Source organism: Chlamydotis macqueenii, chromosome 19 (genome assembly GCF_036417535.1).
Source record: "Chlamydotis macqueenii isolate bChlMac1 chromosome 19, bChlMac1.mat, whole genome shotgun sequence".
Taxonomy (NCBI): domain Eukaryota; kingdom Metazoa; phylum Chordata; class Aves; order Otidiformes; family Otididae; genus Chlamydotis; species Chlamydotis macqueenii.
This window is the reverse complement of record NC_141574.1, coordinates 9,202,525-9,230,521: the sequence shown is the minus strand read 5'-3', so window position 1 is coordinate 9,230,521 and position 27,997 is coordinate 9,202,525. Positions and strand designations below refer to the sequence as shown.

Here is a 27,997-nt window from a genome sequence, read left to right as displayed (position 1 = left end):
CATGTGTCACGTAGCATGGGCACACTGGAGCCCAGGTGTTACATACAGACACATGCACATATATGAGTCGTTACATGCAAGTAAAACTTGCCCCCTTCTGCAGGAACTCAGGACAAGTCCTATAAATCACTGAAGTGCTACAAACTTCTGAGCGCACCGGTTTTGAATTGCTGAATGGGTATTTCACCCAACACCTTTCCGTGAAACACGTGCTTCATATGTGGATAGAGGTGAAAGAAAAAGAGGAAGATCAAAAAGTAGGACGAAAGATGCTGATGTTTAAAAAAGCCTGTCCCTCAGCTGCCAATGGGGATTTATAAAAATGAGTTCATCGGCTGCAAAGGGGATATGAGGCTATGTGGTGTTTCTGCTGGAGAGACTCCAGGGATGCTTACTGCAAATAGGGCAGCCTCCAGAGCAGATCAACAGCTCCTGAAATGGTCACGGTTTGACTCCTCACACACTTCTCAAGGCCTCACTTTACACTGAGATTTCAGCTCTAGAGATATATCCTCCTCTGAACCCAGCTGCGTTGTACAATATCTCACCATCTCCTTTTGGTGCCCAGTTGCTCATCTGTGATGAGCTGATAGAAGTTACATCTCCCTCAAGGCTTCTGTTTATGTGATCAGTTAGCAAATTCTGATTCCCAAAAATTATAAGTAAAGTAGTTTCAGAGGGGTCGCACCAGCAGCTCTCACAGGAAGATCTAAGCAGCTTATAAACTCTTTCCGCGGCTATTTGCAAAGTGCGTATCTGTCCACACCCTCATTATTTGTATTTCTCTTCGAAATGGTGGGTAAGAGTCCCACATGTACTCTTGAATTCGAAGCAAGTCTGACTCCCTCTTGGTGCTGGGCAATATCGATGCCTCAGAAGCAGGTAAGTCACCAACATCATATCAACAAAAAGTCCCTGGAATTGAGCCCGAGGTGCTGTATATGGCAAGGTTTTACCCTGGGAGCTGCTGTTCCTGCAAGATCATAAAATGTCTTTGAGGAATTGAAATAGATCTTGGAATTGACGAACAACAGGAACTTGGAACAATGTCAAAAGGAAGGCAAAGCAAAGCATCTCTTTCCAGTCATTCAGAGATTTAAACTAGCCTAAAATCTGCTGTTGAAATGTCTGAGGAGCGTGATACAATGATGCCATACAGCTGATGGGTTTCAAGAGACAGGTTTGAAAACCTACATTTCCAAGAGTACACATTCCAGAAAAAGTGGGACCTAAAGATATGCAAATTGCTGTTGTAAGGAGCTGGACTGTATCACACAAATGCACTCGCTGCAAGGAAAACAGAGTAAGAACTGATTGGACTATACAGCCAAGCAAGACAGTAAAAGACAGAAATCCAAGTGTCACCTGATACAGAATGAGGTTTTATTCCACCTTTCCAGCCACTTCCACCACTGCCAATAATTTATTGGATTAGTATGAAAAGATTGGATGGACAAAAGAAGTCTGTCTACCTGCTCCAGGTAGGAGTGGCTGCTACAGAACTGGAATAGCAGCTGTCCTCAGGGACCAAAACCACCTGCAAGACAGGACTGGGGTGGAGAGAAAGTATACGTGGCCAGGGGAGGAAGAGAGCTTACAGCCTGTAAGGGACAAGGGAATCATGCCAAAGGATATGCAGGTCTTTTCCAAAAAAAACCAAAACCCCAGAAGCCATGAAATTAAAAAGCAAGGGTTCTGCTGATTCTTGCTGGAGTGCTGAACACTTAATTTTTGCTGATGCCAGTATCAGTTGAAATTAAAAACTCTCGACTGCTAAGTAGAGCAGGGAGCGAGATGGTGATCTGGTGGCCACCACAGCTCAGTGTTAGAGAACACCATCTCATGGTGACCCATCGAAATGCTCGGAAGTGATAATTTTAAGGCTCTCAGCCCACGAGGGGTCCAAAACCAGCAACCCTTCAATTTCAGCATGGTGTCATCAATGACAGAAGTCTAAGGACAGTCATAGTTCAGAAGGTCTGTAGATACCACCATGTTGGGGAACAGACTAGAACATTGCTCTTCCCCTTCACAGTCATAGAGAACTCAAGGATGCTGTTTCAGGATGAGAGCCAGGACACAGCTGTCAAGGAAGCTACCAGAGATGAGAAAATCCACTCATAAATTTTACTCTATTTTTTTCAGAACAAGCCATTACCATGGATTTTGAGATAAGGAATGTAACCTAGACCACCATGCTATCCACCACATCTAGGTGTTCCAACTGCAGAGACAGAGAACAGTCTCCTTTATTTTGGACCAATAAGACTTAAACCAGACAGTAAAGAGAAAGTGCTACATCATGCAACCTTGCAAGACAGGTCTTTTCGGGAAATACAAGGGAACGAAACACTCTGGAAGTCTGTTAAGACTGCAATAGCTCTGAATGGCATGGGAAAATGGGCTCACTTGTTTGAAACTTGTCTTGAAAAGTCAATTCAATTGATACACAGCACCACCCTGTAATATCTTGTGTTAGGAAACACTGGTAGCTCCAACATAGACCTGTTCTTCAGCAACAGCAACAGGTGGTGTGCCCCTGTTTTCTGTTTATATTAATTTACAGTGGATGGCTTGGCCACAGATCTAACTTCAGGTGATTTACAAACATTAAGGATCTAAGCTACCCTGACCCTTTGCGAGTTAAGAATCCTCATTTTTGCAGAGGCAAAACAAAGTTAAACAACTTGCCCACTGTCATATCTAGAATCTGCTAAAGAGAGCCCAGATCTCCGATTCCCTGATCGGCACAATAACCGGACTCTTACCTACTTTCTATGCACCAGGTTTATTTAGGGCTGAGGAGAGGCAGCGTTCCCCACAAGAAATGTATGCAACAGCCTCACAGCACCAGTAAACAGGCTGATATTCTTCATACCACCTCCATATGCAGATATAAATTCCTTTGCAAATCATTGACTCTTTATTAGATTTACTGCTCCTGCATAATAAAATAAATCGTTTCTAAGATTGGTTAAATAATACCATCCATATTTACCTATTTACACAATGCAGAATAGCCACATGGCTATAAAAAAAAAAGACACAACTAAGAAAAAAAGATGAAAATGAGACCAATAAGCACCTTTTGTTGCAAAATTTTTGAAAACAGTATTTCCAGCTTAGGAAGGGAGCACGTTCTGCATAAAGACACCATGCACCACAAATGAACACGTCTGTCATCAGGTCTGAGAAAGGAGAAAATCACAGGGCTGGCTGCGCAAAGAGGCGGAGGGGAGGGGCAGGTGGAAGGATGTGACAGGTCTCCTCATTCCGATGAAAGGAGGGTTAATGCTTGGTCAACCAGTAACACCCTCTGACAGGCTGTCTGAGGTGACCATTTTTCTGCTGATAATGGAATCAAAGGTTCATTCTAGACCATGCCACAAACCAGAGGACCAAATCTCCTTTGGACACTTTCTAAACAGAGTAGGCATTCTTGCTTCTCTCTCAATGTTTTTCATTTTTCACTCTTTCTTCTTGTGCTTCCCCATGACGATGGCAGCTGTTGAAATACTCAGAAAAGAACCATGGCTAGGCTAGTCCTAGAAATACAGAGATACAAAGAACCACAGCAGATTGGCTGGTTGGTTAACTGTAAATGAATTTTCGCTAGGTGGAGTGCGCACTGCAGCGTGGAAGCTAAAGCCATCACACTACTCCAACCATCCCACACCTTCCCTTAAAAACTTCTCCCAGCTCCCAGCCTTCTCTCTATTAGACTGGAAGGGAATGTGGGACCTGTTCAGTGTACTGGATTTCCACTCTCTACTGAAAGCAAGATTCTGGCCTGAGGCTGGATTATTACACTTGAGCTTTTCCTTTTCCCTTCAGTCTGTTTGTCTGGATCTAACTGATGTCTTTTTATATACTTGGATGATAACCACTCTGGAAGGGGCCGTATTTTAATCTCCATTTGTGCAGCATCAAGCATTGTGGGTTCCTGAGCTATAACGAGGAATTTCAGGTGCTGTGGTAATACAGATATCAATAAATTGAAATTACATGGTAATTACTATTGATCTGCAGTGAGCTACCTAGTTAAGGCAATTAATGGGGAAACATGAAGGACGTTCAGAAGGGGAAAAGCAAGGCCAACATCTCAGGCTTCCCGCAGGGGACAATGCACATGGTCTTCTAAGGAGTTTGATAGGGTACGAGCGAGACCAGCATACGCAAAGGGTTGTACTTACATAGGCTCCCACGATGCTGCTCTTGGCAGCAACGAAGATCAGACAGATGAATATGGCTGATCCCAGCATGCCAACAGCACAGACCAGAGGATCAGCTCGCTGGGTTTTCGACCGGCACCATTTGGTTGCCCCAGCCCCTGTGATTACACCCAGGAAACCAGTGAAGCATGTGATTGCCCCGAAGATCAAACTATTAAAAAAAAAGAAAAAAATTTAAAGAGAGACAGGGTTGTTCGTTTGTTTTTTCAAAAATGGGCATAGTCTTTGCACACATTCTTAGGGTAAATTGACTAATGGAAATCTGCACATTGGCTTTGCAAGTTTAAAATAAAACAAATGAGCTCCCTGCTGAGTGCTTGTGATCTTAGCACCCTTCCCCTGAAATTAAGAAAAAAACACAACAGGTTAACTTCAGCTTTGTACACATTGGTGTGCATTGGTCAACATGCAAAGAGGTGCCAAGGGCTCGTATTGCTTCTTTGTGTGAAACTGAGCTTCCTATAAAGTGCACTGTACAAATTATTAGGTATGCACAAAACTAAGTAATATCCTGCATATGATCAAGGGAAAATCGTGGATGGAACAGGCACTAGGAAGCTTAAGGGAAAGGAAACCTAACAGGACTCTTAAATACCAGTGACTTTCAACATACTTCAACTTTCTAACTCCTTTCAGACCATTTCGAAGCAGCCTGATTAGATTATTTTGCTGTTATGCTACACATTTGAAAAGCATTAATTTAAATTTAAGGAGCCAGGAACTGTCAAGGATTCTCCATATTGTGCGTGCAGGGCTTGGATGACAGAGTCCCTGGCAACTGTGCTACAGCAGCTCCAGGGCAGCCCAAAATGCAAGTGCCACCAAGGAGCGGAAAACTTCTCTCTGTAAACAGCAGATGGGCAGCCTGACTGCAGCTGTATTTTCTGCTCACTGCATTTTTGTAGACCACACTGAGACTGCCCACTGGGCACTCTGGTTGATGGCACTCCAAACCACTAAGTAGTTTACTTGAGATGGGATTGTGTCAGCTAGAGCAAGAAGGTTTTCCTCGTGTTCTTTTTCCCTCACAAGCTAAAAAGCAAAAGAGCTGAAAAAGGCAGTTTTTCATATCTTTTATTCACCTGGAGAAATGCTTTTTTTTAGCATTTAATGTTTTCTAACATCAGGGTAAAGCAGAAAACAATGAATTACTTTTCACAGCTTATGTGCTGCAAGTGATATTGTGTAACTGGGACTGAAAAACCAAACCACCGTGTAACATCAAGCAATCCAGACCAAAACGTCCCAGATCTCTGCACCACTCTTCACCAAAACTCAGCATACTCAGTAGGATATGGAGCAATGAAATGCAGTGAAGCCCTCCCTCACACAGAAACAAGTTTTCAGGGTCAGTCCCTGCAACTCTTAAGGGAACCAGTCCAACCCCTGAATTACAGCCATCACTGTGGCTACTCAACCTGCCAGCTTATTCTGCCGCTATCGCAGAACAGCGTGGGTCTTAGGAAACCAAATTGTCACCTCTCTAAGGCAAAGAAAATGGTCTCTTTTCTGCTTCTGCCCTACAGCCTGGGAACTAAGACAGAGCTGAGGTCATTGCTTCTCCAGTGGTTTGACTTCATGCGATGAAGAAAAGAAGAGAAATAAAACCTAGTTTACAGTCCCAGCACTTCCTATCATTGTTGCAAAGACCTAGAGGAAATTACAGACATTCTAGTAACTTGACTCCGTGGGACTTGCCTGTTTCCTCTGGTAAATGAGCCCCCACTCCCTTTCCCCCCTCTTTAAAGCAGCAGAGTGAGAGAACCTCACCTATCTTTGGTGCCGCAGGGCTGCGAGCTGCAGGTCTCTGCTGTCTTCTGCACAACCTGCGCTCGGTGAAGGTAGAGAGGGATCCACATGCCGAGCGCCCCTGTGGCAAAGGAGACAGCTGAGGTGGCCAGCGATGAGAACACGTAGCTGCGGCTGTGGAGACGCAGAAGGCAAAACCAAGAGAAGGTTTAGTGGGAAAAGTGAAAGAGCAGGAGCCAGGATAGGAGCCCTGCTTCAATGACAAAACCATTTCCCCCCATACTAGCAACCTCCCTTTGCCAAGGGGCAGAGATAATACAAGGTACCGATCAATGGAGAATAAGAGGCACAGAATATTTCTTCATACGTGATGCTCCATTGACAATAATGTACTTAACTCTTCAGAGGTGCTTCAAGGAGACCGTTTGTCATGGGACCATTTCAGAAGACAATCAGTACTTAGTCACTAAGGCATGATGTGTGAATTACAGGACTTTCACTGTGATGTTACCTGGATTACCAGTTTCACTTCTCCCTCCCCATCCATGCCACCATATGATTACTGCTTGGATAAACTATCAAAAAAGTAATATAGAAATATTGATAAATAAACCATAATCACTTTTCATTGTCCTTTGATACTGGATGACAATACCAGAAAGACATTTTAGCCAGCAGTTCTAAAAATGAAGGACACCACAAGTTTCCCATCAGAATTCTGATGTAACACTGAATTCACAAGTGTAAGTATTTGCATGTTGACAGGCAAACTTTCTAGAAGCTGCTTAAAACATCATGAGCATGTGATCTTTGATACACATACACAAGCACCCAAGCCCATTTTGCGCTCGTGCATTCAGTCACACGTGGTTGTACAAACATGAACATTTAAACTTGCCATGTAGTGCACGTTTTGTGTATTTTCTCCTCTTAAATTGCTCTGGCATTTAACTCTCCTTTCCCCTCAGCAGAGTAGCTCTTTCAAGGAAGAAAAAGGATCCAAAGTGTCTGAACAGCAGTGGTACAACAATTAATACAGGAACACAGCAATTTCTCCACTTTAAAAGCCTTGACGTGTCTGAAGCGTGAGCCAAACAAAGCAGACTGTCTCTTAGATGTGAATCTTGGAAAGGTTAGAGCAAAAGTTGGAATCTATCATTGTCATTGCAGTCGATATCTCGTGAAAATGTAACTGTGATTTTATTTGCTAGGTCCTGCAACCTTCCTGCAACTCCCTCCATGTTGTCCTCGCCAGTCTCACGGTGCCCAGTACAGGCTACTGGATGTTCCAGTTACGCGTTAGAGGCAAAGCATGCTTTTACTAGAGCGCTCTTACTTTCTGATCAGTGCTTTCATGTCTCTCAGCCATGAGGTCCGAGCCTTCAGCTGTCCCCCAAGCTGTTCAACGTTTCCTCTTTTAGCAGCAGGCACAAAAATCAAGATGAGTGTCCCCGTTATCATTCCCAGGAGTGGAGATACCTGCAAGAAAGGACAGGGAATTAGCACAGGAGTCAGCACGGTTTGCTTGGACTAGTCAGTGAGAAGCAGACTCCATTAGTTTCACAGCAGCATCTCCATTCTTTAGCGCTAGCCAGAACCTGTGAGCACACTGGGGCACCCTCCTTTCCTTCCTCCCTGTCATGGCCTGGACTCTCTTATCTCACTCTGGAAGCAGGCAGCTTTGGGAATGCTCTGATTAGGGCAGTCAATGTCTTTGTGTTATTAAGTAGCAAGATTTGTCTAAACACAGTTCTTCAGTGATGTTTAACTCTTTGGAAACCTACTCCCAGCTGGGCAAAGAGCCCAACCAGTTTCTGGGAGAGTGCAGAAGCCTTTTAAAGGCAATGAGGCCAAGGGAAGGACTTCTGGATATGGGGAGCATGCTGCCTTTGAAAATCCTTGGTTGCCAGGCGTCCCTCTTCCAGCTAACCCAAAATGGCTTCTCATTTTCAGAGTACCTCAATGTACAGCAGACCAAGAAACACTGAAAATTCAGGCTGAAAGACAGGAAAATGACAGAGTCAAGGGTTAGGTTTCCCAGTTTCCAATCCTTTCTCTCAATCACAAGACAAAAATACAAATCTCTCAGTGTTTTTGCAAGCTAGAAACACAATTCTTGTTTTGACACTGAAATTCCACCATTGTCAGAATGGAAAATAGCTCTGTTAGGAAAACAGGAACACAGATTTTTGCCAAATTATAATTTCTTCTATACATGCAATTTTTTTTTTTTTTAAATCCTATTAAAAAATAAAATGCTTCCAGTAATAACCTGAGAATGGCCTTTACACACAGGGCAGCGTTTCATGTCTAAAGCTGACAAACCCAGAATTCTTCTAGGGAAGGGAAAGGGAAGACAAAAATATTTCAGAAGTGGAAAGTCAGGAAAATCCCTCATCCAGGGATAAATGAAGCCTGATATAGTATCCTTATTACAGCTGAACACAAGACACAGCACTGGTAAAAAAAAAAGGAAATGCTGGGATTTTCTAAGGTCATATAATTGAAAGTCTCTGATTTTTATCTAAAAAGTTAATCCCCCAACAGGGCAATATGCATTGATACTCAGGGATGCTCCAGTGAAACCCTGGCGTTACTGCTAAATCCAGAGACGAAGCTGCCACTTGCCAGCGTGCCCTTCTGTCTTCTTCAGCCGACTGAAGTACAGGCTACTCCTGACCTCCCATGGATTTGGAGACCACAGGAGATCACAGAGGGAAGCAGCTCCTACGGGAATCTTGTACATATTGCAAGAACACAACAATTGCCACAGGGACAGAGGCTGCTGAGGGTGGTGGAGCACTGGCCCAGGTTGCCCAGAGAGGTGGTGGATGCCTCATCCCTGGAAACATTCCAGGCCAGGTTGAACTGGGCTCTGAGCAACCTGATCTGGTTGGAGATGTCCCTGCTCCTTGCAGGGGGGTTGGACTGGGTGGGCTTTAACGGTCCGTTCTGACCCAAACCATTCTGTGATTCCATGATTCTATAATGTGTTACGTATAGTGGAAATCATGAGGTGCATATAGCCAGGATTTCTCAGGATAACTACGGAGACTTCATCTGAAGAGAAAGAACGCTAGTGATTCTTTCTTTGCATAAATTAATCATTTGAGTTTTACAGATAGAAACAGAAGAGCACTCCAATGTATCAACCTCATTAAAGCCCATTGACCAGGAGGAGGGGTTTGGGGGTTTCTTACTCCTTGTGCTGGCCTTCATCAATTTTACTTTTACAGCATTTCTGCTCTTGGTAGGTAGCCGTTCTCTCGGTGTGAAGCTGTAGGCTATTAAACTTTTCATATCAGGTTAACAGCTGGAAACTACTCTCCACTCTCCTAGCTGCAGACAAACTATTCACGGTGATTTTTCCTGGCTTGGCTTACCCTTGCTGGACAGGGAGGGAATGGCTCCTGTCGCAGACGGGCACAGTTGCTTGAGACGGGAACCCATGCATTTCACCCTCTGCTGTTATAAGTGGTGTTGGCCTGAGCTTCATGAGGTTCCTTGTCTTCATGAAGTGCCAGAGCCAGAGAATGCACCTCACGGGGGCTCATGCCACCCAGACTGCCAAAGGTCAGAACGCAGTTCTGCTGGGCCACTTCCTTCCAAGCTCTTTCAAGACATCTTTGTGTGCAGGATCTGTTTGTGCGTATGTGATTGGAGTGTATTATCTTTTCAACACATTTATCAAGGTCTCAAGAGGTCAAAATAGAAGGAAACTGACTGTCTCAGGGCAGAAAAACAAGCGGAAACTGGAACAAAGTGTTTTTTCCTCAAAGCAGGAAGTCATTCTCGGAGTTTCTTGACAGCAGGGGACTGAAAGACTGTGGAGTTGATTTAAGGCCAATGCTTCATCTTCCCATCTCCAGGAAGAAATCATGGTTGACTGATAATAAAGTGACTGGAACATTCTTGCTCTCAGGCAGGGAAAAAAACAAGTACGACGAGCCAAAACCACATACCTTTCCCATTTGCTTAGGGAATGCATCTGCCATGCACTTAATATCCATAAATGCCATTCCCAATCCTTTACCTTCTATATACAGTAACAGGTTGAGGAATTGTGTGATAGAACTCTTCTTAACACTGACCAACCAATGCAACTCTTGTTATGAAGAGTAGCTTACCCGCAAGGCCCAGTGCCAGTCTCCAGCAACTTGCTTCACACTTGACCCAGTGATGTATCCCAAGCCACTGCAAGAAATACAGAGGTAAGCATCAGAATACCACAATCAGAGCTCTTCTTAAACAAAGATTTTAAAAGTCACAATTAAATGTGTGTCCTAGGCTCTCTTCTCCTGTCAGCCATCACATGCCTTTATTGAACAGTCTGCTAAGCTTTGGAGGTTGCCATCCATAATCACCTCCAAACCGGCCTTTTTACACAGACAGGCCCCAAAATCAAACCCCGGACCCAAACCTCTGCTGGATATTGAGAGGATTAAGTCCCAGAATCAGGCTCAATAGGATGAATATTTGTCATTTCTTGCTAGCCACAGTTCACTGAATTCTCTACGTAAATAATCGGCATCCTTAGCCCTATCGGGAAAATCTGATTTTCACCAGTTAAGGACTTGGCTATCTCTTTTCCCTCGAGAGTAAATGGGTGTTTTTGAGTCATATCTCAGGGATGAGTACTCTAACTTGTAAAATGCACCATCTGAAATCAGAAGTTTTTCACTGAGTTGGAGGGGATTAAACTGCTGCCCATGTTTTCCCTGCTGGAAATGAACCCATAATGCCACTTGTGCACAGGATGTTGTCCAGCTCTGGGAATCGGAATGCAAACTATGTGAACCCACCCTGCCTACAACCTCACAATAGAGGGTCCGCCATTATTTTTAAAAAAATAAAACAAAAAATCAGATTCCCTCCAGTCCCAACAATCAGATATGGCATTGGGCTGATAAGGGAACTCAATGGAAAGAAAGCGCCAGAGGAAATAACTACTCCAGATCTGAGTCTGTCTCTTGCTTTCACCGGGCGTCTCTGGGTTCGGCTGTCCTTCACTGCTCTGCATTAAGACTGATTGTGAACAATCATTCCGGTTTCTCTCTTCAGCCTTGTCTACACTAGACTTCACAATTTCTACTAATTGCTGTTCCAGTGCCAACAGCGCTAAAACGGACTGGCCACTGCTACTGCAAATACCAAGTCATCTAAGATTGGTTTGGCTGCATTTTCCAAACTGAGACTGACCAAATTCAAGGTTGGACAGAATTTGAGCTTAAACTAAAACTATGTTTTAAGGTCAAAATTTCAAATTCTGTATGTTATGTAGCACACTCCTCTTGAAACCTCTGATATTTAGACTATCACATAGAAGCAGGTGCCCATTCGCTCACTTTCAAAAACTCAGCCCAGTGTCTTAAGAGATCTTGATTTCACTGTAATCTGAAAGACATTGGCTAAAGAAGGCCCAGAGCTCAAATGAATCAAAGCAACAATTCAGAGAACCAATGTAACATTACTCAAAATGATAGTTTAATAACACTAAAAAAAAGTCAACTAAAATATTTTTATTCCATTTCCACCCCATTGCTGTAAAAAGAAAAAAAAAAAAAATCCTTCCCACTATTTCCCAGAAGTCACATATGAACCAGTAACAGGGCTAGAAAAAGAATCCAATTCCTGCAACTAATTAGTCACTGCTCACAATATTTTCCTGTCTAAATCATTCCAACCAAAGACAGAACTATCATCGTTAGCAACTTAAAATCTGTGTGAACTTACTTGAAGAGAAAAGCCAAAAGCAGAGCAAAGCAGCGTTAGGTCACTTACCTGCCAAGAGGAATTGCAAAGTAGAAGACAGACAGCATAAGGGTCCTCGTGTTTTTGGTGAAAAGGTCTCCTATGATGGTTGGTGCAATAGTGGAATAACTTGCTTCACCGATGCCAACCAAACCTCGTGAGAGCACAAGGAGCCAGAAATACTGAGAAAATAAGTAAAACACCTTAGCAGGTCTCCCCTTGTCTTTTTGAATACAGGAGGGACAACAGTGGAAGCTGGAAATAGGGAAAACCCGCAATGCTCCAAACTCTTGATTTTCTCCTTGATTAGAAGGTACCGATAGGGGAATTTTTTCACTGTGCTAAGCACCCATCTCGCTCCACCTGCCTTAGTACATTGACGTACCCTTCTGAGTAAAGGGCCATCCAACAGACAAGGAAATGGGCTTCACATTCAGCACAACACAGCCTCAAATGGACAAGAAGGAATGGTTCATCTAGCAGAATCTTCTTCATGGCCCATTGCACTGTGTCAGCCAACACTTTTGTAACCTGCAGGACCTGATTTTCAAGCCAGCCTCTTTCACTATACTTACAGCTTTCTGGGTGCTGCTGCGTGAAGGCATGAGGTACAATATTTTGACGCCCAAATACCTGATAGATGAGCACAAGCAGATTCTCAGACATCTAAGCAGCTTGAGCTACACCCAGCAGTAACTGCAGGTGCAGAAATTAAACAGTCAATTGCACAAAACCGTAAGCAGAGGGACATCTGTTTCTACAAATGTAACCTCTACAAATCCTCAGTCTACTCTTATCTATAGATCATTTGTGACAAGAACAGCAGGGATTATATTTCCGTAAACACAAAGGTGCTTTGAGAACAATGACATTACTGATTCCCCTCTTTCAGATGGGAAATAGTTGAGTTTGAGGGAAGTGACTGGCTTTGTGCCCCGCAGCAGAGCTGAGCCGGAGCACAGGGCTCTCCTTCTCAAAGCTGGAAGATGCCATGCAGACACCAAGACACGTGCCTCAGTCATAAATGTATCCATCGGCAGACAAAAATCTACCACTGACACGTTTTCGCTGTTTTTCTCACTACAATCCTCTGGTTGAAAAGAATCTCTTGAGGATTCCTACAGTCTCACAAAACAAATACTTTTGTGCACTCTTCACTTCCTCTCATTTTGACGTAAATTCTGCATCAATACCTATTTTCTGAGAGTGTACAAGCTCCTTGTTTGCCGGCAGGGCGTTTGCCGTGCTATCACCCATGTATCTCCCATAAGCTGCACCTACGTAGCAGACGCATGTGGGTGTATGCAGAAAGGGCAATCCTGTGACTCAAGCTGTTAATTTATGCCAATTACCCAATGCTAAACCACTCCACGGCAGAAACACGCTGACAACGATCAGTGCACAGGTAACCAATGTATCTGGAATGAGCAACAGCATTCGTAACATGTGGGGTAACTTAGTCATGCAGAATTAGAAAGCGGGGGAACTGGAGGCTGGTTTTGGTTTCCTAAGAGGTTCAGGTCTGGATCACGGAGAGGAACAACAGCCACCTGCCCGACCCGCAGTGAGCATGCAGACAGCGCTGGTTACACCTGTAGAACGACAAGTTTGCCAATGCACTGGATCTTCCTCAAATTTGAAATGCCTACATAAAAATGACACAAGTTTGTGCTCACCAGCCAGTGTCATTCCCAGTGAATGCACTGGACAGGAATTTCCTTCATATAATGCTGTTACAAGGTTCCTCTTATATCCTTGCGTAAAGCAGGAAAACTGTAAAGTTTTCCTATTGTGGTAAAGAGTGACTCGGTTCCGTCAATACCAGCGGATCAGAGTCTCAGTACAATGAAATCATCTGCAAAAGGTAAGGTGTTCATTCTTCTCCACCAGTTCCTCCTCAAATCCTCCTCCCTGGCTTATCCCATGCTTTCCCACTCCAAATATCTGTTTAATATTTAAACTACGTTCTCTGAAGCAACAGTATCCACATTTAAATCATGAGATTCTGACTTCAGTTGGCAATAAAAGCAGTCTTATAAAAGCATAATCTACATAAAGACTTGAATGGTATTGCCCTTCTGCGATGATATATTCACGACGACAGACAATGCAGCTATTTAGGTGTAACAACCAGGCAAAACACACACAAGTCTAAAACAATATTAGGGAATTATTTATATTCAGTTCTGTGTTGTGCCTGGTTTTAGAATCACAGAATCACAGAATGGTTTGGGTGGGAAGGGACCGTCAAAGCCCATCCGGTCCAACCCCCCTGCAGGAAGCAGGGACATCTCCAACCAGATCAGGTTGCTCACAGCCCCGTCCAACCTGGCCTGGAATGTTTCCAGGGATGGGGCATCCACCACCTCTCTGGGCATCCTAGAGCTCTGTATCTAGGATTAACGAGCTATGCCTTTTCTTATCCCGCTGAAAGATCTCATCTGGATCTTTGGCTAGCACACATCCTACTGGAACCTCTACAACCAAATTCTGCAGTAATTAGTTAGCAAGCTAGAACCCCCAATCTTCTATCTCTGACCAGCCAGTCAAAACTTAAGCTTTTGTCATCTCTGAAGAGGGACAGCTGGGTAGCTTCCCAAGATAAGAAGTCCTCCTTCCAAAGAACGGCCTAATCTTTTAATTTTTCAAATAGGAAGAAAAAATACAAACAGCCAAACAACTCCAAAATTCTTACGCTGCTATTCACTCAGCCCACAGACATACCATGAACCACTGAGAACCCCGTCCCAAAACCACTGTGTGTGCAACACAGACAACTGCTATTTGGTGTGTGTATTTATGTACACGTACACCCACACGCACATCCCTCTCCCCGAGTGTACGCAGACATGACAACCAGCACAAACAACTGGAGAGGCAGCCATCAGCCATGCAGAGGAAGCACTTTGGAGCAGGACACTTCCACCATTTCCTCTGCATCAGGTTTGCCTCCAAGTGCTTTTTCCTCTTCGTCCCAGCCCTGGATTCCCAGCGGTTTGGTGAGACAGAAAGGGCTGATGCCAGCCAAATTCTTCTCTACATCATCTGCGCTTACAAGCAGACATTTAAGTGAATTTCACTGTTCCCCAAGCAGAAATGTATATGTATTAAAGCAGCTTATTCCTTTCTGCTTTACTTTGGAACTCTTCTGTAATTTGTTCATCTGTGCAAATAGTTCTCACTCTGGCAGGAAAATGGAAAACATCTGAGTCAGCTTTCGGCACCTGAGCTTACTCCTTTTTTAAGCCCAGCAGCCTCAACACTTCAGCGTCTCTTTCTCTAGGTCACTGCTTGCAACTGAAGTTTTTTGAAACAAAGAGCTACCACAGGGAGTTCTTTATTTGTGTCTTTAATTTTGGTTGGCACTCATGTCAGAGATGTCCGTGCCTCCACGAGAGCTGCCGACATCTCCTGGTTTGTAGAGACGCAAGGGTTTTCTCTGAATGTCCGTATGGCAGAGATCCCTTGAAGTGCTGCGGAGCCTGCGGCAGCGATGGCCACACTGCAGCGGAGCTCCGAGGCACCCCTCGGGTGTGGAGAGCTGGAGAGGGGTGATCATGAGCTCCTGGACCATATGATGCGACTGCTACGAGTCGGGCAATGCGGGATGTGCAGGTGCTCCGAGTCCCTTTCTCCAACTTGTATGCCCCACAGAGGGGCTGATGAGACCAGGCCAGGGAGGATTCCAGTATACAATAAACCAGCAACATATGGGAAGAATGGTGGCTGACAGAGACCCAGAACCACCACAGCCTTCCTGGGAATGTCCCTTCAAGAGATGCCATCACCGAAACTAGTGCACAGAGAAAGCACTCGTACACACCTACGTGAGGGAGAAAAGGCGAATGGACCTGCCCTCCTCCTCCCATCTCCTGACTGTGTGGAAGGAAAACATGCTCCAGTTCTACACCGAAGAGTTTACTACTTTGTGATTTGAAGACTAACAACCAAAACAAAACAGAAACCCAATCCCTCCAAAGAGATAGGAGTTCTGGAAGGGATACAAATCCTTCTGCCTCGGAGAATGCACAGACCACTAATAGGAACACGCTACCTACTGACTTCTAAATTTCTCGAACCATCAGCAAACCACAGGCAGCCACAGTTGACCACGGGGACAAATGGACCCAGTCTGATTACTGGTGCCAGTGACACTGTCCCACTAGAAGCTACAGCCCTGACACAATCCTTTCAGAATTTTCATCTGAAAAAAGCATCATGATTTGAGTTAAATATTTATAACATGCCAAAAGATAGTTTGTTTACTTTCTCTGCAGCATATGATGTGGTTTATATTCACATTTTCAGACTGTACTCTCAATCTCATGCACACATAAATGTTTGATGGCCTAGGGCACGTGACCAGCTTTAATCATGTTTGGACAAACTTCCTGATTATACATTTATCCTCCTTGTATAGGCCATTGAGTGAGTAATACATGTTTTACTAGGTCTAATTACAGCTTTAACATCTTTCTCTTTTTTAATTAGCTAACAAAAGGAACTAAGCCATAGTCCTTTAAAAGATTAGTTAGTAATAAATCTATAATCTGCCAAATATGTGTACAGCTCTGACTGACCAGATTTACTGTCTAAAGAATCATATGATCCTTAAGCTTCAGTTATTAAGCATTTGCATTTGAATGTGGAGTCGCTTGTACGGGTGTGATAAAAGCAGCTGAGTACAGGCTTCCTTCAGACGAGGGACGTGGGGACCGAGGAGATCACACAGATATAGCCAACCCAGTGCAAACTACTGGTGTGTGTGCACAGTACCAGCGCAAGCCATGTTTTGAACCAATGTTACTGGTCTAAAAGAAGGATTTTTTTATACTGCTACAGCACCTGCACCTGCACCTTTTCCTGTATGAGGATATTGAGCTGATATATGGATTCTGCATTTAGCTTCTGCAAAAGAGGGCTCAGCACCACAAAATTCCACATTCAAACTGCCGAGATTTGCCGTATTTTCTTTCTTTTCTTATAGAAACATTATGAAACAAACAAGGCTATAGAGTCAGGGTTTGCATCCTTGGAAAGAAGACATGCACAAAGCCATTCCTGCCACTAGGCAGCCAAGATTGCCACACAGAGCCTAAAATACCTGTGTGTGGAATGGCAACAATCTGAGTAGAAAGCACTGCGATTGATTTAATTTTCCTGAGTTTCTAGAGCAAACTCAGTTGAACTGTACTGCAGTCACACTCATGTATTTCTCCAGCTGGCAGGATCTCACCCTGACAACATCCAGGGTACCACAGCAGTCACAAGTTATCCATTTGATCAACTGAAGCTAGATAAATCCGATATACCGCAGGAGTCAGCTGATCAAAGTAAACCCCCCAGGGCTCAAGTGCATGTTCAAGGGCTGACAGCAGCAGCCCCTTTTCACAGCTACGCTCACCTGCAAGCATTTGCCCTTCCCAAGCAGAACCTGTATTTTCTGGCCAGGCAAACGCCCCTTCCTCTTGCACTCCACTAAGTTTTCCCAGCCGTATCGGTACTTTGCAGGGATCTAAGTGGTTAAAGATGACACACCACACCCTTCACCGCAGGTAGGAAAAGAAGAACCATTACCCATGGTGCAAACCAGAGCAGGAACATGCTTCCGAGTATCAGTGTTGTGACTAAGAGTGTTGGCTGCTGCAACCCACAGTTCAAATTCCAGCTCATTAGCTGAGAGTCACTGGAAGAGCTGAGCAATGGAATGAGGTTACAAATGCAGGTGACATATTTGCCTAAACACTGAACATTCCAATTCTCTCAGCCCTCCCGGTAACGATGGGGTCACCTTTAAGAATCTGAAAGTTTCCAAGTCAAACAGAGACACTGATGTATCGTAAAAGGCAAGATGACATTAAACGATGATGTTGATGTTTTACATTCCATTCTGTGTCTGGATGGATGACAAAGGCTACAGCAGAACAGATAAGCCTAAATCCATCTTCCACCTCTCTGCACTCCTAAAGATTTACAAATTTTGAATTCATACAACCAAGGCACCTGGTTCCATTGGTGGGTACAAGTCCTGGGTCCACACACTCGCTAGGAATGGTGTGTCAAATCTAGATACGGACCATAAAGTCACACGCCCTACCTTCTCAAGTGTGGATGTTCTAACTCTCCTTTAATAAAAGCAGAATAAGTATTGTAAAGAGCTAGAGAAGGGTTATGTATTTAGTACCGGTGAATTGTTCGTTGTGATTGTGCCAATCCTGCAGAACATGTCTTCCTGTCCAGTCCAGCCCAGACTTTTAAGTTCATGCCAAATTTTGGCCATTTGATATTTTACCATTTAGGAGATCTTTGTGCAGGAACAAAGGAAGATGAGTACCTACCTTTATCTACAAGTAATCTTAACTAGTCCCTCATGGGGATTGCCAGCAGAGAGACCAAAATACAAAATAACATGGGGGCAGAACTGTTCACTGGGATCTTTTGTCGGTCGGTACTTTTCTCTCCCATTAATGGGTTGGGTAAGTATTGTTTTCAGGATTTGCTACAATCAAAAGGAGTTGATTATGCTCAATCTCTGGGTGGCATAGATAGCGACTAGCCAGGGTACCTGCTTGTGTGGAGCCTGGTTGACGACAGGTTGATGAGTTATCATCTCTGATGCAATGCTGCAAGCTATCAGTATTTTATCGGTATTCTCTAGAGATACAAGTGCAGTTAGAGGTTCATGTTACAGTTACGTGCCTGATAACTGTAATATAAACCACCCTTCTCACCTCCAAGGAGATGTTCTTCCCTTATCAGACGCGAGTCATGCTGGCAGGCTAGCCTGGGGGAGATTCACTGCAGTTGCTGGTTCTTTTGCCATCTGGCTCACTGCAGAGATGTGACTGGGTTTGGACTCTTCTTTTCTTCCCTCATTTTGCATGTCATCACTTACCCATAACTACTTTTCACTTTTCATCTCTTTACAGTAAAATCACAAGTCACTACTGCACACAACATTTCCTGTAACTTCTATCAGATTTATGTTCTACAGTCTCCTCCCTTCAAATTGAACTCTTGATGCCAAGCCCATCTTTCATCACCATTTTCAAACTGCTCTTCTCCTTTGATGTACATCACAGAATCAGAATCAGTTGAGAACGGAAGGGACCTCTGGAGATAGCCTAGTCTAAGCCCCCTTCTCAAAGTGAGGTCAACCACAACAGGTTGCTCAAGACCATATCCAGCTGAGTTCTGAATATCTCCAAGGATGGAGAAGCCACAGCCTCGCTGGACAGTCTGTTCCAGAGTTTGAACATCCTCACAGTAAAAATGTTTCTTGTTAAGTTTAAATGGAATTTCCTATATTTTACTTTACACTGCCTCATCTTCTCATTTGGCACCACTGAGAAAAGTCTGGCTTCATCTGCACTGCCTCCTATCAGACATTGATATGCACTGAAGCAGCACTACAGGCTCTCCAGGGACAGAAGCACAGTTCTAGAGTGCGGATGCCACTTTAGCAAAGGCAAGATATTAAAAGTCTCAGTTAAAACCCTATGGCAGACACCATCTCATCCACTGCTTCTCCGTTGCATTCACTCTAAATGAGTTTTTCTTCACTTTGTTTCCCTGAAGCCTGCTTGGCCACGCGAAGTACACAAGTTTAAAAATGTGTGTCCAGTGAAGAACGCTTCTCTTACCCCAAGGTCTTCCTCTGAACTCTGACAGGCAGGTCACTAACACTGAAGTGAAAATGCCCGGCTTTCCTTCAAGTATTTACACATTTTATTCACACACTCACATTAATTTTATTCACATATGTTTATTACATGGTGGCTAGAGGTTATAAGCATGATACAGATGAGACCACTATACCATATCAAGATTTAACAGCAAGCTACTGAGCTATTGAAACCTTAGTATGCTTGATTAATCATTTGCTCAAGGATCAATATATAAACCCTTTGCAATAAGGACGGACTTATACTATAGCTTCTAAAGCAGGTCTGATTCTTCTACAGCATCCATCTACGCTATGTCAAGCACTTCAAGACTTTGTCTCGTTTGGCATGCACTAAGTGTCCTACCAGCTCTCAGCTCCTCACCTTTGAAAAATTCCCTTTTGGGAAAACTCAGCTGGTATTCCGAGCCCCACAAGGAGGAGAAGAAAGACTACAGCAAGTAGAAAGAGAACAAAATACATATTTAAATACAGAAATGAGCAAAGGAGATGAAGCAAAGTCCACTCACCTTTCCTTTGATTGTCTCTAGTATTTGTTAATGGCTTTCGTTCTCCCAGGTGATCTGTTCAGGCACACTTAATTGAATGTGGAAAGTTTTATCTGGAAATGCACTTAAGATTCTAGCTGATTAAAGTATCCTTATTTTATGAGATTTATATTATTATTTCCTTATATTATTATTTTAACAACTGGATACCTACAGATAGGCTCTGAAGTGAAGCACCTAATTAAGCACTCTGGAGACAGGCACACAAACAAAACCACCCTGGAAGCAGCAAGACTCCCACAGTGCTTCCCAGAGTTGGCAGGGAGCTGCTGTGTGCTTCACGGGTACAAAAATCAGGGCCAAGATTTTCTTAGCTACTTGCAAATTCTGAACGTGAAATTCCCTTTCAACATTAAAATTGCAGCGTCTGAAATCTGAGTTCCCATCACTGCCCTCCCTTGAAACCAATGGCAGTCCTGAGAGACTCTTCAATTATTTTTCAGTCATTTTTGGGTACCACAAAAAGAAAAAAGAGTAAGCCCAATTCCCATTCCCCATCCAATTAGGTAATGTAATTACAAGACACTGGGTGATGAAGCAGCACCACCAAGTCCTGACAATAGTCTCAGCTAAGACATTTCAGCTTACTAATTGAAGGGCTTTTCATCTGATTGACCTGTCTGTGGTAAAAATATTACATGACACTCAAATGGTGGGATTTATGTTCTTCTCAATTTGGTCTCTGGGTCATTAATATTGCATTAATGACAGGGGTCTGGAATGTAATTGGAAGGAATGGAACAGATTAGCTTGCTTATCTGCCAGAACAGCGTCTGGCAGAGCGCTACGTGCATAGCTACTTATAAAACACATCTTAAAGAAAAAGGTTGATTTTTTCAAGTAAATCAAAGGGACCATAAAGAGCCCCATGCTACCAGAGCCTGCTAGAACATCGAGTTAGAGCACTTCTCATCCCTCTGGCTCTGGTGTAAGGCACTGAGGAGTCTGCAGTGTTTCACGTGGTTGAAATAGCAGTCATTTATCCGTGTTACAAAACCAGTACATGCAGCTTGGCCAGAATGTATCTTCCCAAAGCTTATCCTCCCCTCTGAGAACCTTAATAGTTCTGGGTCGGAAGCAAACTGTTGTCTTTTGTTCCAGATCTGTCAGGAGGGACACACTTATCAGCACTTGCAACCAATATCTCTGGCATCAGGTGCTATCACCATTCCCTTTCTGAGATCTGCAAAGACAACCATAACATCATCACAAAAACAGGAGAGATTTTCTCCAAAATTGGGAGAACTACAACATATTTTTGTGACTATGGAAAAAATGCACGGTTCTTGACACATTTTCAAATATCAACAGCTGGAATATGACCTGGCATACATGAAAATAAGAAATATTCATAGGCGGTAACACATTGCCGTGTTCCAGCCACAGATGAGTTGCAAGCGAAGACTGAAACCAAGCAACCCAGCTATAAACAGATACCAGATTTTTCAGAATAAATAGTTACAAGCCTTGATACATAACATCAACAACATCTCTGCCCTCAATGTTGTCTACAGAAACGTGTGACATCTAACCACATCAACCTGATGGGCTCTCTCAGCTCAAACACTCTTTGGTTTGGGCCAATTCTGAAACGGAAGTTTAGTCAAATCCAACAGACAGGTCTGCTTCTTGGAGAGCACAACCCCATGTTCCTATCCCTGAGATAACCCCAGAAACTAGGATTTCTCAGCACCCCTTGAAAAAAGGATCAGCCACTGACTGAGACACCCAGGTGCGAATGTTTTGCCCGAACTATAAGCATCTGCAAGGGTAGAACAAGTTTTGAGAGTCCATGAAGAACACATTTCAGCAGAATGCCTCAAGGTTTAAATTAAATTACCATGAAGTTGTAGTCCCAGCCTCTTTACCTATACTGTCGGCTTCACTGATTCTTGGGATATTTTACTGCATATGCTAAAAGTCTAAGTACATCATCGTCAGACCTTTCAGGCAACTCTGCTGAAAAACCACCTGAACCATTCCAAACTTTGAAGAGAAATGTTTTCTTCCTACTTTCTGTGTTCACATTTCTCTGGCTTGCTGACTCAACTGAGTTCCCGAAGCATCGTGAGAAAGGCTGACCTTGCAGTACGTTTGGCCTGCATCTGAGAGATGCCTCATTTTTAGCATCAGATTTCAGAGAGAAACTGATGCATGCAATTCCTCCTACCTAGCAGCTTCTTCTTATTCATGATCTCCTTTGAAGAGTTGTTATATTGCTAGTTGAAGCATTATTAATTCGTGAGGTTTCGTCATGCTGTAGCTCCGTTTCATTCTCTACAGCCAGCCTGTTTGACAAAATGACAATCCTATTTAGCTGTATTACATGCATTTGCAAGTTTTGTCACTATTTCTCACGAGACTACGCCAATCATGTTTTTAGACATGATGATCAGCGCCATTCCCAGGGATTTCTAGCTCAAAATCTATTACATGGGTTTGAGATTAGTACTCTAATCCAATGTTATCTGAATCGCAAATGCAGCGTTTTGTGCAGCATCTGAACTTTATGCATTTAGAAGAAATGTCAACACTTCAAAAGGCTGATTTAGCACCAGGTACTGTAAGACATTGCCCATCTTCGCACTACCTGTGCAGTATTCAAAATACAATGGTCCTTTCTCAGCCTTTCTGCATGACCCAGGAGGTCACAGACTGTGAGTGCCACTGAAGAAGCACTTACACTTCCTACAGTATGGGCGATGCTTTTGTATCAGCAGGCAAACAAGAGCTCCATCAAAGAACACAAGCCAGAGGCTGAATAACACTTCCCCTCTCTCCTGCATCCTGACTTTCAGGATAATATGCACAACTTTCAAGAACAACCAAGGCCCTGCTAACACAAACTTTAAATTTGTTTCCACGCCTCCTAACGAGCCCAAAACTGGGTTGAATTGTTTTGTCTGTGGGGCAGCCTTAACCAAACTCTCCTGAAGCACCATGCTTCTTTCAAAGCCATCAGCTCTCTCACTGACATCCACACTAAACATATCTCAGTTTACGTCCTTAAACAAAGGGCAGCATTTCTCCAGACCCATGTTTGAACACCCCAGCGAAGCACGAAGGGACATGTTCTACCCCACCAGCTCGGCCTCCTCTCAATACCCTCAATACCCAATCACCTAGGAAGTTTCCTTCCAAAGGAACAGGATCACACGGTGCCATCCGGACACTGCAGGAGTACCTGGCTTTGCCTCCTGGACTCGTTCGACCAAGCCAGGCTTCCCCACCACCACGCGCAACACTGGAGCACTGCACTGGGAATGTTCCTTAGGTCACAGCCACTGCTGCAAGGATCACATTAAGCTGATAGGAAATTTTATAATTCCTTGCTCTATATTCTAACATTTGCTTGGAAACGTACATGCAGTACTACTTTTTTTTTTTTTCCTTCTTTTCATTTTTCTTCCCCACCAGCTGATTCAATCCCAGCCTATTTAAGGAGCATTTTCTCTTTCTTCCATTCTACGATGTTTTCAATGAGGCTGAGCTTAAGATGTAATAATTATTTAGAAAGCATAATGCTAAGGCATTACAAAGACTTCAAGTAAGACAGGGTTGAAGCCATAAGACATCCTTTTTGCGTTCCATCAGCATGCTCTGGGGTTAGGCCTCTGCTGCAGTATGACAAGCAGAATATACATTTTAATAGACAACACAAGGAGAAGGAATGTTTCCAAGACACACACAGATTGGCAAGGAAATAAATATGCCTTCTTCCCTCTGCCTCCTCAGCAAATAACTGTCCCAGGTGAGATCTCCTGCACCATAAAAGCAGGACAGGCGGGATGATGGCTACAGGCAGGCATTGCTTCCAAACCATCTGTTAAATGACACAGCGGCTGAACTTCCCTACTTTTCACAAACCCAGACTATAAATTCAGGTTTCTGTATAAAAATGGGACAAAGCTGTAAAGGCCTTTGGCCTGTAAAGATCTTTCATGCTGGCACCACGGTCCCCAGCTGCTGTCTGTAGGCATTTTCATGACCCAGTGAAACAGCATCAAATGCAAGCATATTGATTCAAAAACAGATAGCGTCTGACTCAGTTCCCACAACAGACAAAAGGTTCCCACAGACTTCCAAAGGAGGAGCTGAATCAGAACCACAATCACAGAATCTACGATAATGATTTCAACATCTTCCAGTAACCTAGATAACCAACGGCTCTCTAAAAACAGAGGATAGGCAACTACAAGGAGCCCTGACAGAGACCCACTGCGAATCAGCGTTAAGCCTCCAGCCTGCTGCTGGATGCTCTCCCAGCACAAACCTCCGTCCAGCTGCTCTAGAAAACGCCCGAGCTCCAACGAGCAGTTCTGACGTTTCAGTGCAAATCGCTGCCTTCATTTTAACGAACTGGCAACAGAGGGCTCTGCAGCAGATCCTCAGATATCGCATGATTTCAGGTCAATTAATAACCCAAAGGCAGGCAGCAGAGGGCAGGAGGCACACTCACGAACACAACAGCAGATGATGGGGGTGATTTGAGGAGTTTGGATGTGACGTGGTGCCAAACTGCCCCTACCTGGGGAAGGTGGGACTTCGGGGGTGTAATCTTGATTGCTCCCGGATCCCGGAGGGGAGAGCAGAACCGATCCTGCTCCAGACACTCTGCAGATGGGAAATGCAACGTACGGTAGAGATATTCCTTATGGTAGTTTCTTGAAGTTCATTTTCCTCATCACACGAATAAGCTTTCTGAGCAAGCTTTGGAGCTATACTCTGTCTCTCTCCTGGCAGTCATCACCAGCTGTGTTTTCAGTAACTCTTCCCAAATGCTTTATAGATACATACATGCAGATACTGGCAGGAGAAAAACAACACTTGGAGCAGAAAATATAACACTTCAATTTCTGATAACACCTATGAAAAGTCTTTCTTTTCAATTCCCATAGAAACTCTCATACTTCCTTGCCCAGGGAGCATGGACTTGGTTGTTTTGACCTAGTCATAGCTAGGGCTGGAGAGTCAAGTAGCCATGAAAACACAAAGGAAGTTTCTCACAGCAGAACGGCTCCTACCTCCCAAGAGGTTACCCTTGGAGGAGTAACTCCATCTCCAGCAGCCATACAGGTGCAGGCACACATAACCAGACCTGAGGTGGGTTCAGCTGGTCTCCTGATGCGCAGTGCCACCACCAGCACTGCCAGTGAGCCTCTTGCGCAACAGGCTGCTGAAGGGGGAAGCAGGTCTGAACAGGGCTGGGGGAATTACCTTTCTTCAGGCCCTCTGCTTTCAGATAAACAGGAGAGGGAAAGTGAGGCTGAATCACTCCATGAAGAATTTAACTTTGCAGTGCAAATGGAGATGAGAGCCCTTATCTTTATCCTCTCTTCTGGGATTTCACAGCCACCTAACTCCAGCACAGCATCCTTCCTCAGCTGGGACCCACTGACGCCCAGCCCCAAGCACAGCAGGTCTCCTGTGGGGAGGAAAGAGCCCTGATAGCTGGGGAGGAGAGGAGATTTAGAGATTGGCACATCTCATCTTAACAGAGCAGAGGCAAAGCAGGAGCAGGTTACAGCTCCCAGGTAGTGCAGCAGGCACTATACCAGCATTGCACACCGGGCCCTAACAGCAGCGTTCTGTGTTTCACGTGCTGGCAGCGCCGACGGTCAGAACAGCAACGCTACTGCAGTGTATTACCCACCCTAATCTCTTCCTCTGGGACAAGAGCGCACGCAGTGGACTCCATTTTTCCTGAGCACTCCAGCAAAAGGGCAAGCACGCAGAAATCCAAATGTCAACACCACATGCTCATCTGTAGGGTTTCAGTACCACACTGCAGGCTGGCAAAATACACCAGAGACAACGCACAGCCTTTGCCCACAAACCTCCCAGGCTGGTTCCAGCACACCGAGTTCTGGAAAGCCACACAGACTGTCAAGGGCTGCGTGTGATGGAGGGGACACACTCAATGTGTGCGCAGACCTCACAAAGTGGCTTGGGAGAATCTCATTTGCCTTTCTTTCTAAAAGAATCTCATTTGCCTCTTGAGAGAGGTCTGCTCAAAAATAATAGGATGGAACAGCAGGATATAAGCACTCCAGTAATTCATGGTGGCTTCAGAGATAACACTCGGTACCCTTCTTAGATACAGACGATGGCTTGGGGCCTTTCGTTTTGTTTGCTTCTGTTTTTCAAACTGTGGATTTATGTTACACAGCAGAAGTAAAGGGGCAAAAGCTGCTTGTTTTATAACACAACTTCTGCCAGAGCACGTAAGGCTAAAGGCTTTTTTTTTTTTCCCTTGGAGTGAATAATAAGTGTAGGAGTGTGGGACTGGTTTGTGTTTACATTTTTTAAAATTAAGCCAGCTAACCACTTGTTCCATACTGCACATAATTTGTTGCTTCTCTTTTAGCACTCCTTGAAAGACAAGCTTTGGAAATAAATATACATGTGGTAAGTCTGAAAGTCAGGGCTTCAGCAAGCACTGCAGGCTAACTGGGATTCCACAGTGGACTATTTGCTTCTCTTTCAGAGATAAATCAAAAGAAAAAAAAAAATTAGTCAAAATACCTATCCAGATTAACTTGCAGTGGGAGCAAAAAGGTTTGATCATGTTAGCGATATCAACATTTGAACAGAAATGTTTACCAAGAACAGGAGGATTCAAAAGCACATTCCTGCTTTACCTTGTTAATGTTTCGCTTTTCCATTTCCAGACTTTCTCCAATCCGCAGCTCTGATGTCTCCAAGCAAACCCACATTACCACAGCCTGGTCTGGTTGATTATGAGGTACGCTTGGTCTCCCAGCCTTGTGGAGCCAAACTACTTAGCGGAACACTTCGCTCATCTGTAAACCAGCATCCCTTTTACACAGAAATACGCTTTATTCAAGGTGGTTACATGGGAAAAGGCAGTACTTCACAGGATAGGGAGAACAGTCTGCAACTTTTGACTCCCAAGCTCTTTGTGGTGTCTGCCCATGAGGGAGAGGGGTCCTGATGGCTCCAAATCTTGCGCTAAGAGGGGTAGGAAGGTTAGCACCAAAAGTTTCATCCACAACAGATTTCTGGCTGAAGCAGCCAGTAGTAAGAACTGTTATTGTGACTAATAGATGTGGATATCCAAGCAGCCAGAAACAAACTCCCAGCACATGGTCTGATCGCTCCTGATAACCAACTTGCTTCACATGAAACTGTTGAGTAGAGAAATGGTGCAACTGGGATTACAGACTCTTTCCAATGACACCCTGGAACGTAAACCAGCTCAAGATGATCAGCCACAACATAGGCAACCAGGCACTATGCTCATCAAAATGCTATCTATGGAAAAAACTGGCTGTGTATTAAATCAGAGTTTATATTCATAGAATCACAGAAAGGTTTGGGTGGGAAGGGACCTTCAAAGCCCATCCAGTCCAACCCCCCTGCAAGGAGCAGGGACATCTCCAACCAGATCAGGTTGCTCACAGCCCTGTCCAACCTGGCCTGGAACATTTCCAGGGATGGGGCATCCATCTATTGACACAGAGGAAGACAGACATATATTTCGCTTTTTGTGAGGATGGAAATGCATCTCCATAATAAACTCCATGGAGCCTGTGTGCTCAGTGCACTTCTTTGTGGTATGATTCTGCACTGCCCAGCAGCTCGCTGATTTTTTACTGATTTATATACAGAGCACGAGCCAACAACCAGAAAGTGTTTTCTCAAAATGCTTGCCAAAAGCCAAAAACAACACAAGAAACGGTTTTGCAGGCAAAAGTACCAAAATTTGTGTGCCTGCAGGTGCCAGATTGATTAAAAGGCCTGTATGAAGGGAGGTAATGTCTAAGCAGGTGTTTGTACTTAAAAAATACAAATTAAGGTATAGAGACACTTTATTGAAGTTTCTATAAATGGACTTAATCTAGAGACACAGCTAAATGTGTATCAACTTTAACTAATTTCAGACTAATGAACGAGTTAATTAAATATTTTTTTAATGCAACTTTCATTTTAGGAAGTGCTAAACAGTATATACAGAACAGAAATGTACCAGAGACACTGCAGAAAAACTCCTTTCTTAACTTGTATAGAGA

The 27,997-nt window shown here is 44.0% G+C and overlaps 1 protein-coding gene across 4 annotated transcripts in view; it reads right to left on the bottom strand.

The window, feature by feature from the left end:
* The window catches only part of LOC104476461 (SPNS lysolipid transporter 2, sphingosine-1-phosphate), a 136,103-nt gene that overhangs the window by 39,913 nt on the left and 68,193 nt on the right, over positions 1–27,997 (bottom strand). For all 4 annotated transcript variants that reach the window (XM_086763112.1, XM_086763113.1, XM_086763114.1 and 1 more), the window contains exons 4-8: positions 11,763–11,914; positions 10,109–10,175; positions 7,318–7,460; positions 6,003–6,155; positions 4,194–4,383 (exon numbers count right to left, since the gene is read on the bottom strand). In XM_086763112.1, coding sequence (XP_086619238.1) covers positions 4,194–4,383; positions 6,003–6,155; positions 7,318–7,460; positions 10,109–10,175; positions 11,763–11,914 — 705 coding nt within the window. The remainder of the gene's footprint in view (positions 1–4,193; positions 4,384–6,002; positions 6,156–7,317; positions 7,461–10,108; positions 10,176–11,762; positions 11,915–27,997) is intronic.